The 15,829-nt window shown below is 34.7% G+C and overlaps 1 protein-coding gene across 5 annotated transcripts in view; it reads right to left on the reverse strand.

Annotated features, from left to right (window-relative positions):
* Positions 1–15,829, reverse strand: part of VPS54 (VPS54 subunit of GARP complex) — an 85,528-nt gene that overhangs the window by 12,523 nt on the left and 57,176 nt on the right. For 4 of the 5 annotated variants that reach the window (XM_081833597.1, XM_081833596.1, XM_081833593.1 and 1 more), the window contains 8 exons: positions 13,735–13,864; positions 12,715–12,896; positions 11,983–12,095; positions 8,312–8,375; positions 7,057–7,162; positions 6,049–6,136; positions 5,206–5,327; positions 5,026–5,106 (listed from right to left, as the gene is read on the reverse strand). In XM_081833597.1, coding sequence (XP_081689723.1) covers positions 5,026–5,106; positions 5,206–5,327; positions 6,049–6,136; positions 7,057–7,162; positions 8,312–8,375; positions 11,983–12,095; positions 12,715–12,896; positions 13,735–13,864 — 886 coding nt within the window. Of the gene's footprint in view, positions 1–5,025; positions 5,107–5,205; positions 5,328–6,048; positions 6,137–6,702; positions 6,804–7,056; positions 7,163–8,311; positions 8,376–11,982; positions 12,096–12,714; positions 12,897–13,734; positions 13,865–15,829 lie in introns of those variants that run through there. The other variant, XR_014149310.1, reaches the window with a different exon arrangement.

Below are 15,829 nucleotides of genomic sequence, written 5' to 3' on the forward strand. Positions count from 1 at the left end.
ACTATATACAAAAATCAACTAAAAATGGATCACAGATATACATATAAAACCTGAAACAATAAACCTTTCAGAAGAAAACAATGGGAATTATCTTTGTAACTTGGGTAGGTTTCTTGGGATAGGACATAAGAAGCATGAACAATAAAGAAAAAAAATGACTAACTGGAATTCATCAAAATTTAAAAACTGTTATTTCTATAACACTGTTAAGAAAATGAAAAGTGACAGACTGAGAGAAAATACTTATGGAAACACGTATTTGATAAAGGACTTGTATCTAGAATATATAGAGAACTCTTACAACTCAACAACCCAATTTTTAAAAATTAGCAAAAAGTCTGAACACGCTACCAAAGAAAAGACAGGGGTGGAAACTAGTATGTGAAAAGATGCTCAACATATAAATTATTATGTAAACTAAAACCACAATCAGATATCACTCCATACAGACCTACTAGAGTACTAACATTAAAAAACAGACAGACATACAATAGAAAGTGCTGGTGAGGATGAAGAGCCCCTAGGACTCTCATATGTCACAAGTAGGAAAAAAAAAATGGTATACTCACTTTAGAAAAAAATTTGGCAGTTTTTTATAAAGATACCATAAAGTTTTACATTTCTTATATAACCATCAATCTATTCCAAGGTATTTACACAAGAGAAATGGAACATGTACCCACAGATAGATGTGCACGTGAATGTTTATAGCAGCATTATTCATAATAGCCAAAGACTGGAGACAATCCAAAGGTCTAATCACTGATAAATGGATGAATAAACAAATAGTGATACATCCATACAATGGATACTACTCTATAATAAAAAGGAACAAACCACTATCAATTTCAAAAGCATTATGCTAAATGAAAGGAGCCTGGGACAAGAGGCTACATTCTGTGTAATTCCAGTTAAAGGACATTCTGGAAAAGGCAAGACTACACAGATGAAAATCAGACCAGTGGCTGTCAAGGTTTTGGATGTGGGGAGAAAACTGACTGCGAAAGTGCCTGAGAGAATGTTTAACAGTGACAGAACTGTTATGGATCTTGATTGTGGTAGTTCTACTACCGCATATGTTAAAGTTATCAAACTATGTATTTAGAAAGGGTAAATTTTACTGAGTGTAAGTTATACCTCATAAGCCTAATTTAAATTGGTTAGCTTTCCACTGGGTAGTGAAAACTCTTCACTGTCTTTCCAGCATATCTCCCATTCCTCAGTTCACCCACCCTAATACATTAGCTAAATGGAATAATTTACCTTTGTTGTTATTAACAACAACAGCAAAAACATTAGCAGTCAACATTTACTGGAAACTTGCTATAGTCAGACATATGATAAAAGAAAAGCACTCCACATAAATATTACCTCATTAATCCTCACTACAAACTTATAAGGCTCTATTATTTTCCCCATTTAAAGACAAACTAAGGCTTAAGGAGATTTGCCCAAGGTGCTTCAAATGGCTAATCTGGGACAAACATGAACTTAGGTCTACCTGACTACAAAACCCTGACACTAATCTTCCTCCTATGATTCCTACCTACATGCTGTTACCTCAGAGTGTCTCTTCATCTCAACTTCATTTGCCCTAACCATGTCTATCTTTAAAAGCAAAACTTACATGCATGCCTCATCCATAAAGTTTTTCCCAGATCTCCCTCCTTAGCTGGGAACCCACTCTTCCAAAGCATTAAAAGCTCTAATTGCATGAAATTGATTCCTTACTTATGGCTCTTTACATATTCTACCTTCTGTTATAATTATCGATATATTTTTCTTATTAGATATTCAACTATTTGAGGGACAACACTGAAGACTTCTTCACCCTTTGTAGCCCAGTTACCTAACACAATTTAACTTCCTGAATGAATGAATGAATGAATGAATAAATGATGGCTGGGACATTAGTTGAGTATAGTAGTATAATTAGATGTTAACGTTTTATTCTTTCTAAGCAATGGTACCATTACTTACTAGCTTTTTAGAATCAGTCTATATTACTGTTATCCTTCTTTCTCCAAATTAAATTTTCAGATTAGAAAATAAAAAGCTAAAATTGAGAGGCTAACCCAAACCAAACACTGTCTGCTATCTTGGCATGAATTAAAAACAGAGCTAAACTCCTGGGCAACCCATGAAAGCAACTAGGGCAGAGAGTGGCAAACAGAGACTTGTTAAACGAGAGAATGTAATAGGTCAAGGTAACAGGGGAAGTCATCAGTAGAAATACAGTAGTGAAAATACTAAGTTGCAAAAGACTAGGCACATTCTTGACATTAAAAATAATGGGGAGGAGGATATTTAAGGTTTATAAAAGACTTAAGACATATAATAACTAAATGCAGTATGTAAACCATGTAGAAATCTTTGTTCAAACAAGTTATTGAAAAAAACATTTTGGGACAATTGATAAATTTTAAATAGGAATAAATATTAGATGATATTAAGGAATTACTGTTAATTTTGTTAGGTGTGATATGGTAGCATGAATATATAAGAAAGTTGTCAGTTTTTAGAAATACATAACTGAATTATTCAGGGATGAAATATCATAATGCCTTGCATTTATTATAAAATATTTTATGGGGTGCCAGGGTAGCTCAGTAGGTTAGGCATTCAACTCTTGGGGATTTTGGCTCAGGTCATGATCTGGGTTGTGAGATCGAGCCCTGCATCCAGCTCCGTGCACAGAGGGGAGAGTCTGCTTGAGATTCTCTCCCTCTGCCCCTCTCCACCCTGCCCTGCTTGTGCTCTCTTTCTAAAATAAATAAATTAAAAAAAAATTTTTTTTTAAATAGTTTAGCAAAAAAAAGCAAAATGTGACTGTTATATATAGGTGATAAATATATGGAAAGCTCATTAAATAATTCTCTTTTTCTTTACCAAAAAAAAGAATAAAATAAACTGTCACAGGAAAAAGCCTAGCCACAGTCCCAATTCTTGGTAAAACAAACAAACAAAACAAAACAAAACAAAAACACAGAATAAATCAGGGATTTAAGAGTACTGGCACTACTTTGGTTTTGCTTCATTATATTCCACAGCTTATTACTAGTTCCACTATTTAACATTTACCTTATTCTACACTGTTAGGCGTTTACAGTCCTCTGCCTTGTTAGATGGTAAACTTATTTTCTTAAAAAATTAATTAATTTTCTCCAAATATTTTTTTTTTTTTTTTTAAAGATTTTATTTATTTTTTAGAGAGCGAGCAAGAGAGAAACAGCATGAGAGGGGAGAGGGTCAGAGGGAGAAGCAGGCTCCCCGCTGAGCCGGGAGCCCGATGTGGGACTCGATCCCAGGACCCCGGGATCATGACCTGAGCCGAAGGCAGACGCTTAACCATCTGAGCCACCCAGGCGCCCTCTCCAAATATTTATTTAAATTCCATTAGTTTACATACCTCTTAGCCTCTTAGGTGTAGAATTTAGTGATTTATCACTTACATACAACACCTGGTGCTCATCACAACAAGTGCCCTCCTAATCCCCATCACCCATTTAACCCATCCCCCACCCACCTCCCCTCCTGTAATAGATGGTAAACTTCTTTAGAGTAGTCACAGTATGTTATTTATTAACTTTTGGTAGACAGAAGAATGCCATGTATCAAAAAGGAAAACTGATGAAACAGTATGCTTTTCAATTTAGTTTGTACTTGGCAACCATAAAGAAAACAGAGAATTCCTAAACAATCATTTTTCTCCATACAAAACTAGAAACTAATTTAACAGGTACAGCATAATATAGGTATGTCTGCACATACCTATAAATTCCTTAAGCTTCTTAAGGGCATAAAATATCTATGTTATTTATCAACTACACCTGACATTCTCAAAGTGTGGTCTGGGGACACCTGGGAGTCAGATACTCTTTGTGGGAATCTGTGAAGTAAAAACCATTTTCATAATAATATTAAAATGTTATTAACTTTTCACTCTCATTTTCTCATGTTTGAAGAGTGGGGATTTTTAGATGACTTGGAACAATGTCATCGTTCTGACAGCCAATGGAATGTGTGTTTGTGTACTCTTGTGTTTTAAATTTCTCTTAGTTTTAATTTCTAATATGGTACTTACTGATAGGTACAATTTGCATAAATAAAAGTTCTTTGGGGTCTGCGATTATTTTTAAGAGTGTAAAGAGGTCCTCTGACCAAAACATTTGAGAACTATTAAACAAATGCAATCTTATTTTCCAAGGACTTTTCCTCATTGTCACCTTCAAATGTACAAGCACACATCTATACCTGTGAATGGGCACTGCTTTACCTTGCACTTTTATGATTTTCACGTGCTTGCTGCTCCTGCCATCTCAGAATCCTGAAGAATGCAAGTGGCAGAAAAGCATACCAAAGTGCCTAGTTTGATGATTACCCTAAATATACTCTCAGGCATGTACATATAGCCTTCAAAATTCCAATGTCTGCTTTCTCCCTAAGACAGGTGTTGAACTTAGGGAATGAAAAAAGTAAGAGGGCAAAAGTGACTAGGCCTGGTTAAGTGACATTTTTCTAAAGATACCCTCCAGTATAATAGAGGATTCACTGGAAACCATTGCTTCTTTTAATGACCCATTCAGAATGGGAAGCAAACAAGAAACAGATACTGAAATTGATTATCTATACGGGAAATAATAGAGCACCTCAGACTCTGCCATTTCAGTCTGGAAAATAAAGAACGTATCTTACCACAAATAATTTATCTACTTTTTTCTCTATTTTGATCTTTGTTCTCTCAATTCTGTCTCTGGATGACTTTCAGACTAAAACCTAGTTTGAAGAAGGCACATATTTGTCAATGCAGCTAATATAAAATTACTTCTGCATAGGGTTTCTATCATTCTTAAAATAACCTCCCTCCTGCCCCCTTCCAGCCCCTTTGGATATAATTATCCATTATTTGGGCAATCTGAACATTTTACTGAGTTTTTCTAAACCCTGAAGAATTTGACTGGTTAGACAACTGTGAAAAGGCACAATGCCTTTAAACAATGCCTAATAATTTCCATAAATCATTACCTTAGATAACAACTTGTCAAATAAGCTATCCATTATCGCTACAAGCTTAGCTGATATTTCAGCTATGTGGTCATGGTAGTCCTGTAACGAGAAAGAACATTATATTTTAAAGTCCCTGGGACACATCTAAAAAATACTTAACAATTATGAAACTCTAGTAGAAAATATAAGGAAAAGTACCTTAGTGATATGATCAAAATGCCTAAGCATGCTATATTGCTTAGGCTGCAGTCGAGCTTCAAAATGAGCCCTGATCACAGGAATGTAGTGCACAATTAACTGCAAACAACGTGAAGAAAGAGCTGAAGAACAAAAAACACTATTAGTTGCATTTAATTAAATATCAAATTAAATTAAAAATGTCAGTTTCATACAGTTTGTTTCAACAATGAAGAAAACACTGGCAGAAATCAACATTATTTCACTTCGTTTAAGAAAATGATTTGGGGAGTGCCTGGGTGGCTCAGTCAGTTGGGCATCTGACTTGGTTTTGGCTCAGGTCATGATCTCATGGACATGGGACTGAGCCCCACATTGGGCTCTGTGCCCAGGGCAGTCTGCTTCAGATTCTTTCTCTCTCTCTCCCCCTCTGCCCCTTCCCGCTTGCGTGCTGTCTCTCAAATAAATAAAAATCTTTAAAAAAAAACTGACTCGGTAATGAATAATGTAGTGAACATGCTGCTCTTCCCAATGAACTCAAGTTGTTAGTATTCCTAACCTGAGGAAGCTAATGGGACAACTGATTCTCTTCTGACATTCAGATACCTCATACGTATTACATCTTAACATTTTCTATAGTGGTGCAACTTCCAAATAACTTATATATGTTAGGGTGGAAATTCTTCGTAACATTTCCCCAGAAGTTAATTTTTCAGTTATGGTAATACACAGAAGAGTGAAGCAGCATTTGCTACTTTTAGAGCCCTTAATTAGAGTCATAAAAACATCAGGTATAATGAAAACATAAGTATGGCGACCTCACTGTAAAACCTCAGCATGTGAATTAAAAGCAAGAATCCATACCCAAATTTTTTGTAGTTATTGTTTTTAGTCCAACAACTTGCAGTGCACCAGCTCCAAGAACTAACTGGCAACTTCTTGAATTGAAGTACTAACAAAGGAAGGAGAAAAAAAAGCCCAACAATTTATTAAAAACTATTTTATATATGCTCGCCATGTGTCTACAGTTCTAAAAATACACTCCTCTTTCCTCTCATTCAAGGACCAAATGAATTTTCTAGTAGGAGCAATTAGGATCTATTTATGTAATGGCAAAAAACGGGGAAGGATGATGTTAATATTTATTGTCTGCTAGGAAAAAAGTAAAATTCTAAAAAACAATTGTTCAGAAACTAATCTTTAATCTGCATTCATAAAACTAGTTCAGTTTCACTGAAACTAACAATACACTATATGTTAATTACACTTAAATTAAAAAAACTAGTTCAGTTTCAGTCATTCTTACTGGAGGGTCCTATTGTCAAAAGGGTAACAAAATCTTTCTGGACTAAAATATGACAACTCAATTTGGGAGCAGAATTAACTGATTAGACATTTGGAGCCTTTATGCTAGCAGTTAAAAATATCTGTTAAAATGAAATGGCTGAATAAGATTATCACCACATTTTCATTTTACATCAATGGTTCTGAAAGAATGATTTAAGAAAAATCTCTAACCTTAGTGAGATGAATTTTGTAAAGTTCAGTGAATTCCTTCCATGCACATTTGAAACCAGTCCAGGTTTTTTGACCTAAGTGGCCTCAGTCATGTTCAGCACCTAACGAACAAATCATCTCCTGTCTCCAATGTCATTAACAACTCTATGGGTATAATGAGGAATCACTAAAAGTGAGAAGGAAGCAGGTGGCCTTCTTCCAGTAACACGTTGTGATTCAACCACAATCAAATGTCACAAAATTAATGTCTTAAAGGTAACTTAACCTTGAAATGTCTTAGTTTGAAGATTAGTCATACCCTAATGAATTACTTCTTTCAACTATTTTTCCATCACAGAGTGAAATCATACACACCTTCAATAAATCTGACAGACGAGTAAGCATGTCAGTAGTAACAGATGGGATATTGTCCACACACTGGCAATATTCAAGGATAATTCTTATCAACAGCAATACAGTTCTGTAAGAAAAGATGACCCAACAAGAAGTCAAGACAAGAAACTGATCTTGGTAACTGTGAAATTATGTGTTTTACCTGTAAATGCAGCAGAATAGGGACTAAGGTAAGGCAAGACAGATTCCTCAGGTGCAAAATGAAGGAGGCACTCATTTTCAGGGTCATGCAACTACAGGGTCAGCACTTGCATGGCACTGAGAAAGAGTATTTCCTTAAGTTTTGTGCTTTGGCATATCACTCTCTGTGTGACACTGCTATTAAGCAGGTATCCTGGGGCGTGGAGTCTGCTTGGGATTCTCTCTCTCCCTCCCTTTTTGCCCCTCCCTCCCTAAAAAATATATATATAAGGCAGGTATCCCATTCCTTAGCCAATTCAAAAACACTGACAAAAAGCCTACCCAGTGTTTCTGATTATATAGTAGGTGCTCAATCGTAACTGTTGAATTAATGACGGGAACCTAGTCTTGATTTTCTTAGTGAGATGAAAGAGAAACTGTGGCTTTAAAGAACAATGGTATCTCCTAAAAAGTTTTTTGGTAAGTCACAAGGTTCTCCTACGATGAGAAAGTTACCAGCTCATTAGCTGAACATGTCATAAATTGAAAAGAAACACTACTGGGAGGTTAAATAAGACTGAGATTAAGGTGAATAAAGCCATTCATTATGGGACATCCAAGTTCAATGAGATGCTCAGAAATGAGTGATTCATGTAAAATAATGTTTTGTAAAAGTCTGCAGGATATCAGGAAGTAGTGATTCAAGAAAGTAAATGTCTAGCCTCTGTAACAGCTTAATTGTCAGACCATATGTTATGGTCCATGCATACGTCTAGTGTCTGCTTTACTGGGTAGTGGCTCACTGTTTATCTTTTGTAATCTTCTCTCAGAAGATAAAATATTCTCCTCTTAGCCAGGGAGTTGAGTTTTTTGGGAGTGGTCTTTTGCCTGAAGAGCCAGAAAACCAGAAAGCCAGAGGGTGACTAATGCCATCAAGCAAGAATAACAAGATAAAGGGTAGTTAAGGAAAGAAATCATAATTATTTGTAAGATTTAAAATCGTTAATCTAAAATTTCCAAGTCCTATCAAGGGGGAACTAGGAGACCTCTGGCTTAAATAACTGACTCAACTAATAAAGAAAAATGTGTCACTCACCCAACGACAGCATACTGTTGTCCCTCGACAATAAGAACTTCAGCTGGTTTCCTTTCTTCCGTAGCTAGAGAGTAAAGCAGATAACCAAGAGAGACATAGGAACAAGATGAAACAAATTATTAGAGGAAAAAATTTAAACTAGGAAAAAACTGAAAAAGATTTTAGGGCCCAATTTAGGTCCTGGTAGGGCCTGAAACTATCTTATTTCTGAAAACAAAGATCTACTTCTTGGGAAGCAATTTGGAACAGAATGAAGTATACTGGGTTTGGAATCAGAAAGTTGGATTTGAGTTCCAGTATCTATCACCTCAGTGTTGTTGTTAATGACAGAGATCATGACTACAAACTGCCTATCCTAGGTCTGGCACATGGTAGGTGATCAGTAAGTAGTAAAGGAAAAAAATATTAGTTTGGAAAGGCAGAACTAGAATTTCAACTGGTGGTCATTATGATAATTCCTAGAATACAAGCTAATTCCTATATTCAATGGAGAGATTATATATTTTATATTTATACATAATATATATATATATTTTAAAGATTTTATTATTTATTTGACAGAGAGAGCACAAGTAGGCAGAGCATCAGGCAGAGGAAGAAGCAGGCTCCCCACTGAGCAGGGATCCTGGGATCATGACCTCAGCTGAAGGCCGACGCTTAACCGACTGAGCCACCCAGGCACCCCTATACATAATATATTTTTAATTTTCAAGATTTTAATCCAGAAATTATTTTATTTTCAGCATGTGTATTTATCATTATAAAAGAAAATTCAGCATGCTGAAGTAAAAAGAACAGTAGACTGGATTACTGTCCTGAATCATCTAAATCAATTAGATTATCATGGGCAAGTCATCATGCTTCCTTAAGCTTCAAGTCCCTTTGCCTTGACATTAAATATCTACTTCATTTCTTATTTATTTATTTATTTATTTTTAATTGTTATCTTAATCACCATACATTACATCATTAGTTTTTGATGTAGTGTTCCATGATTCATTGTTTGCGTATAACACCCAGTGCTCCATGCAGTACATGCCCTCTTTAATACCCATCACCAGGCTACTTCCTCATTTCTATCAAGGAAAGAAATTCAGTGTGATACGATTTCTAAACACAACTCATTCTGTATGTCAGATTAAATTTTTGAGGACAGGGATTGTGTCTTAATCAGTTCTCCACATCACAGAGAGAATCAGCAGAGCATAGTAGTGTAGAGAAAGGATCCTAAAGTCAGTCTGCCTGAATTTGGAGCTCACCTCTACCACTTCCTAGCTCTGTAACCTTAGGCAAATTGCCTAATCTTTTTGTGTCTCAGTTTCCGTATTTGTTAAATAGGAATACTAACGGTATCTAGTTCATGGCCCTATAAATGGGGTAACAATGTAAAGTGCTTAGAACAAACTATCCATCATCAAGTAAGCATTCAATTAATTCTAATTGCTATCCATTAACCTTCATTTCCCCATGCCTAGCCAAGCAGCTAGTAACTCGTTAATGGATGGTGGATGCATGAATAATAACCAAAGATCCTTAACTTGGTAAGAACTAGTAAAATGTTAATGGACTTCTAATAGCATGTACTTTCTTCTCACTCAGAGGGGAAAAAAAAAAAGACTGGGACAGAAGTAGGGTGTATAAAAGAAACCTCTTATTGTCAGTATCCTCCAAAAAGAAAGTGAAAATAGTTCACTTTGCAAAAACAAAAACAAACAAAAAACAGTTAATTCAATCACTCTATATTTATCATTTTAATTCAAAAATTGTTATGTTTGCATGACAGTGGATTATAAGACTCTGAGCTGTTCAGGGACAGAAAACATGTCATAATCATCTAGCACAGCACCTCACAAAGTGGGAAGTCATCAAATATAGCCTGAAAGAGTAAATGAGAAATAAATCTTAATAATTTTAAACTTGTGATTTAAAATAATCAGTTTTATTTTTCTTTCAATCTTTGCTACTTAAATACTTTTGCTTTGCTAATACAATCAATCAAAAGATTGTGACCACCACCCAACACTGTCACCTACTAAAAAATGGTCACAAGGCAACAGAAATCTACTTAATTCATTCAATTCTTCTCTCTGCCCTATATGAATTCATCTATTTCACACCTGTCCTTAACCCCTCCTCTCTTGTCACCGTGTTAGAAGAGATAGCCCTTCATCTCAACTCTGGACTTAATTCCAGGGGCCCTGCCTCACAATCAGTCCATGTCACTCCTCTCTTTAATCTTTTTCCTCTTTCTGTTAAACATAAAAACATAATTCAGTTTCTCCTACCTTAAAACTTTTCTCTCAATTCCTTGAGTGGATTAAAGTAATAATCTAATTATTCTCTTAGGTTTCTAGTGCTACTTCATCACTCACTTTCCCTTCACAACCAAACTTGTCGAAAAAGGAGGCTACATTTGTTTACCAGTCCTCATCTTTCAAGTTACTTAGTACTAAACTATAATATGACTCTGTCACTCTGCTGAATTACTAGAATTGCAAATAATCTCCTACATGTCAAACTAGTGGTCACTATTTGAATTTTACTCAGTCTTTCCCTTGTAGTGCACTTGCATTTTGTGTAAATATGAAATACACAATTTAAAAATATTTCTATGTAAAAATTTTAAACTTTTATTAAATGCATAAAATTTGAAAATGCATCTGCCTCCTCCATTAAAAATATTTGATAATCGGGGAGCCTGGCTGGCTCAGTCAGTAGAGCATGTGCCTCTTGATCCCAGGGTCATGAGTTCAAGCCCCATGTTGGGCATGGAGTCTCCTTAAAATAAAAAACTTTCAAAAAATTATTTGACAATCTTATAATTTCAAATCTGGTTTTACAGGGTAAGTTGTACGTAAGTTTACCTTATTATCACATGACAGCTCCAATTTAACTGGCATACAAAAGTATCTTCCAGCCACTGCATTTCTTTCATATGAAATCCAAGACATATTTGATACCAGTAATAATTCTCTTCTTGAAACTAATTTTTTTACTTCTATGTTCTTCTGGATTTCCTCCTACCTCTCTGGCACTTCCTTCTGAGTCTCCTTTATAGTCTTCTTTTTCTAGAGTTCTTCACATTTTGGTTTTCTCTATCATATCACTACTGCATTACTTGTGATTGCTAATCCATTTTTTTTTTCATTAGACTTAGCCCTTTTAAAGGAGTATTATAACTGTTATCTCTGTCTCAATATCTGACACATAGTAGAAGCTTACTAGTGTTCAGTAAATGAATACATGTCTTTAAACAACATGGTACAGTGAACAAAGCCATGAAATTATATAAAGCCAGTTTCAAATCTCAGCTCATCATTTGTACAAAATTCCTTAATCCTTGGAAGCTTTATGCCTCTTCACTGTTAAAACAAGGTTAACAATAGCATCTTCATCATAAATTGTTGTGCAGATAAACTGGAATAATGCATGTAAAAGCACCTGGCCCAGTAAGTGGCATATAGTTAACATTCAATAAATATCTGAAATTATTACAAATTACCACAGATAACTTTTCCAGTCAATTACTTACTAACTAAGCTGGCATTTTTTTTTTTTTTTTAGTTCTAGGCTTTTCAAGAGGCATTGTCAATTAAAGAAATGTTAAGCATTCCTATAAAATGAATAAACAGTATAAAACTGGAAGAAAGTATGTGAAAGAATACACATACCCCCTGATTTTTTTTCAGGTAAAGCAATCTTTCCATCTGATATAGAATCAACAAGATCCTGAAATTCTGCAGGAACATCAGCTTGCTTCCAGCGCTCATTATCTAAGAGGAGGCTATTCAAAAGGGAGGGAAAAAGGGAAGATAAGCTTTAACAATATTTCAACACCATCTTCTTTGGTTGAAAAGAAAAGGAAGAGCTGAGTGAGTATGTAAGACTTTTCTTGTCATCTTTTAGTAATAATAAAGACACTACATGTATCTTAGTTAAATTCAAGTAGACCTCATGTAATACAAGGCATTGTCTTTTTACACAGTAATGGCCATTAGCTGTTGTTAGTACTAAGATTTTTAAAATAAATGTACACCTTAATAAATTGAAATCCTTCGTAATTTAATAATCACTCGGTATGAGTACTTCCAGAAAATATTTTTCTTTTTATATTTCTTAGCCTAACCAAGAAGAGTAGTGAAACATTAATTAACCTCATGTTGAGTGGAAAAGGAAAAGCCAATCTATTGAGGATCTTCCTGATAAGTACTTTAATGAAAATAAACATTCTAACTCCACTTTGAAAAGCCAAGAAACTGATTTTAATTCCACAATCTGCCTTTAACGAAAAAGAAAAAAGTTTTTCAGGGGTTCTGGTGAGCTACTCAATTAAATATAATCATGTTTTGTAAAAAAAAAAAGGGGAAAAAACTAAAGAACAGAAATGAACATGGTAATGATACCTGAGCTTAGTTTTCCTCTCTTCATGAAACCTGTTTACAAATTTATTAGCTTGGCTCTGAAGTGCTCCAAGTAATGACATACTTTTTCTCCCACAGATGTGTTCAGTATCTAAAATGAATGTTTCCATTAATCTAGAAAGTGTTATGAATTCCGTGGAATTTAGCTTCTCAAGAAAACCATCCTAAATTTTAAAGATAACACAAAAATCATGACAGAGAATTAGATGTAACACCAAATACAAATAATCTATAAAACCAACCTCATTTAACATATGTTAATTATATTATTTTAATAATATATATTAATTCATAAATATCACCTTAAAATCTTTTTTTTTAAAGATTTTATTTATTTATTTGACAGAGAGAGAGCACAAGCAGGGGAAGCAGCAGGCAGAGGGAGAGAGAGAAGCAGGCTTCCCACTGAGCAGGGAGCCTGACGCAGGGCTCGATCCCAGGACCCTGGGATCATGAGCTGAGCCAAAGGCAGCCACTTAACAACTGAGCCACCCAGGCGCCCTCACCTTAAAATCATTTTTAATGAAGTTTCTCAATACTTCAGTCCCAGGAATTGAACATAAAAAGCTTAAAATGTCTAAATTTTACACTGACCCCTTTATATTACAGTAGCTCAAATAAATTCAGGTCATACTATAAAATTTTCATACTCTTGGATTTCAACTATTTTTATTAATATGGTGGCTAATTATATACACATATATGTATACATATACATATAAAATAGCATATTAACTTCAAATTAATTATTAAGGCATTAAATCTCAAAATTATTCTTTCAATCATTTTTTAAAAGAATAATAAATTTTCCTATTTCTTTTATTTGGATTATTTTACATTTCAACATCTTCCTAATAGACCACATCAGTACCACTAACCTTATTAAGTATTAAAAATATATGCATTATGGGGAACATAGGGACATAAGCAAGTATATGATTCCAGATCTTCATAATAATTATACTATGTATGAAGTATCTAAAACTTTATCAAACAACTAACCTTTGCTCTTGACATGAGAAATTTGACAGCTCGATCATGGCATATATCTGAGGCACTATACAATAACTCCTGGATATTATTTGCCAGTTTTTCTAGCTCTAAATCAGTTAATTTCATGTCTTCATTGACCCTGAAAATGATAAAAAGAGATTAAGTCAGGGAAAATTGTGATTATATTGTCCTTGACAGGTAGCATACCAATAAAAAACAAAAAGCTATAAAATTCACATCTGATGAAAAATTCTGTGATGTATCAAACACTTTTTTTGTGTGTGGTGAAGCATCACTTAAACAAGCTCAGTTAATACAAATATTTTACCCTAATCTTATATAAAAATAATTTTCTCCCTCTGCTGTAGTATTTTCTGTAGTTATTTCAGACTCTGATCGGACATTCTGCAAAAACTACAGCAAAAAAAAAAAAAAAAAAATTCCAGGAAGGTACAAGGTGGTAGGTGTGGCACACTGTGCACAGGTGCCTAGGATGACACACGGGAAGGGAGAGCAATGAAGAGATGTTATTTAATGCAAATAGGCACTCCTTTTTTTTACTTAGAATTTTGAACGATAGTTGATATTCAGTTCAACTGAATGAACTAATATTTCCTAAGCATTTATTATGTTTAAGTGCTAGGTACTGGAGGGGACACAATAGATTGCTGTCCTCAAGGAACAGTTCTGCGGGAGCTGGTATCGAAATAGCACTGGACTCTTTATATAGAAGTAAATGTGAGTTCAGAAAAATAATCATATGGAAAAACAGAAAACAGACTCATACTACTATACACAAAAGTCCATTCCAGATGGCTTGTAGATCTAAATGTGATGAGGGTAGCAACAAGGCTTCTAGAAGATAACATAAGAGAATATCATCAAGGCCTTAGGGCAGAGAAAGATTTCTTCAATAGGACAAAAAAAAAAAAAGCCCAAACCATAAAGGAAAAGAATGAACCATAGGATTATATTAAAATTAGGAACTGTTGTTCATCAAAGACCCCAATAAGAATAGGAGAAGATATTTATAATCTGGACAACCAATAATAGGCTTGTGTTGAGACTACATAAAGAACTCCCATAAATCAACAAGAAAATACAAACCAACAGAGAAGTGCACAAAGAACTTGAATAGGCTCTTCACAGAAGAGGATATCCAAACAGTCAATCAATATATGAAAAGTGATCTCTTACCAATCATCAGGGAAATAAAAATTAAAACTAATATACCTGCAACATACCCACCAGAATGCCTAACATGTAAAAGACTGACAATACCAAGACTGAATGAAGACATGGAGTGCCAGGAACTCTGTTACATTGCTGATGGATTGTAAATGAGTACAACCCCTTTGGGAAATTTTTTGTCATTAGCTAAACTGACTATTCACATACCTTATTCATTCTTAGGTATATATTCAACAGAAATGCTTATAACCTGTGCACCAAAGACACTTAGAAGAATGTTCACAACAATCAAAATGGAAATAACCCAAATTTAATTTATAGTAGGAATATTTTGTACACAAATAAAAATAAACTACTGCTATATGTAACAACTTAGAAGAATATCACAAACATAATAATACTGAGTGAAAGAGAATTGAGACAAAAGAACATGATTCCCTTTATGATTTCATTTGTATAAAGTTTAAAAACAAGAAAAACCAACCATTTTCATGCTTTCCTTTGGGAAAGAGTGAAAACGTAGTCACAAAAGGGCCTTCTAGAGAGCTGGTAATGCTCTATTTCTTAATTTGGATGATGATTACACCAGCATAGTCACTTTATGGTAATTGAGGTGAACACATATAACTGATGTATTGGCTTCTATGTACATTATACTCCAGTTAAAAAGTTAAAATAAAAGGGGGGCGAAGATGGCAGAGGAGTAGGAGACCTGGATTTCGCCTGGTTCCAGGAATTCAGCTGGATAGGGATCATACCATTCTGAACACCTACGAACTCAACAGGAAATCGAAGAAAAGAATAGCAACAACTCTCTGAACAGAAAAGCAACAACTTTCTGGAAGGTAGGACGTGTGGAGAAGTGAACCCGAGGCGATATTCAGGAGGACAGACGGCGGGGGAGGGGGCCTCC

Source organism: Leptonychotes weddellii, chromosome 10 (genome assembly GCF_054177405.1).
Source record: "Leptonychotes weddellii isolate Sample4059 chromosome 10, ASM5417740v2, whole genome shotgun sequence".
NCBI lineage: Eukaryota > Metazoa > Chordata > Mammalia > Carnivora > Phocidae > Leptonychotes > Leptonychotes weddellii.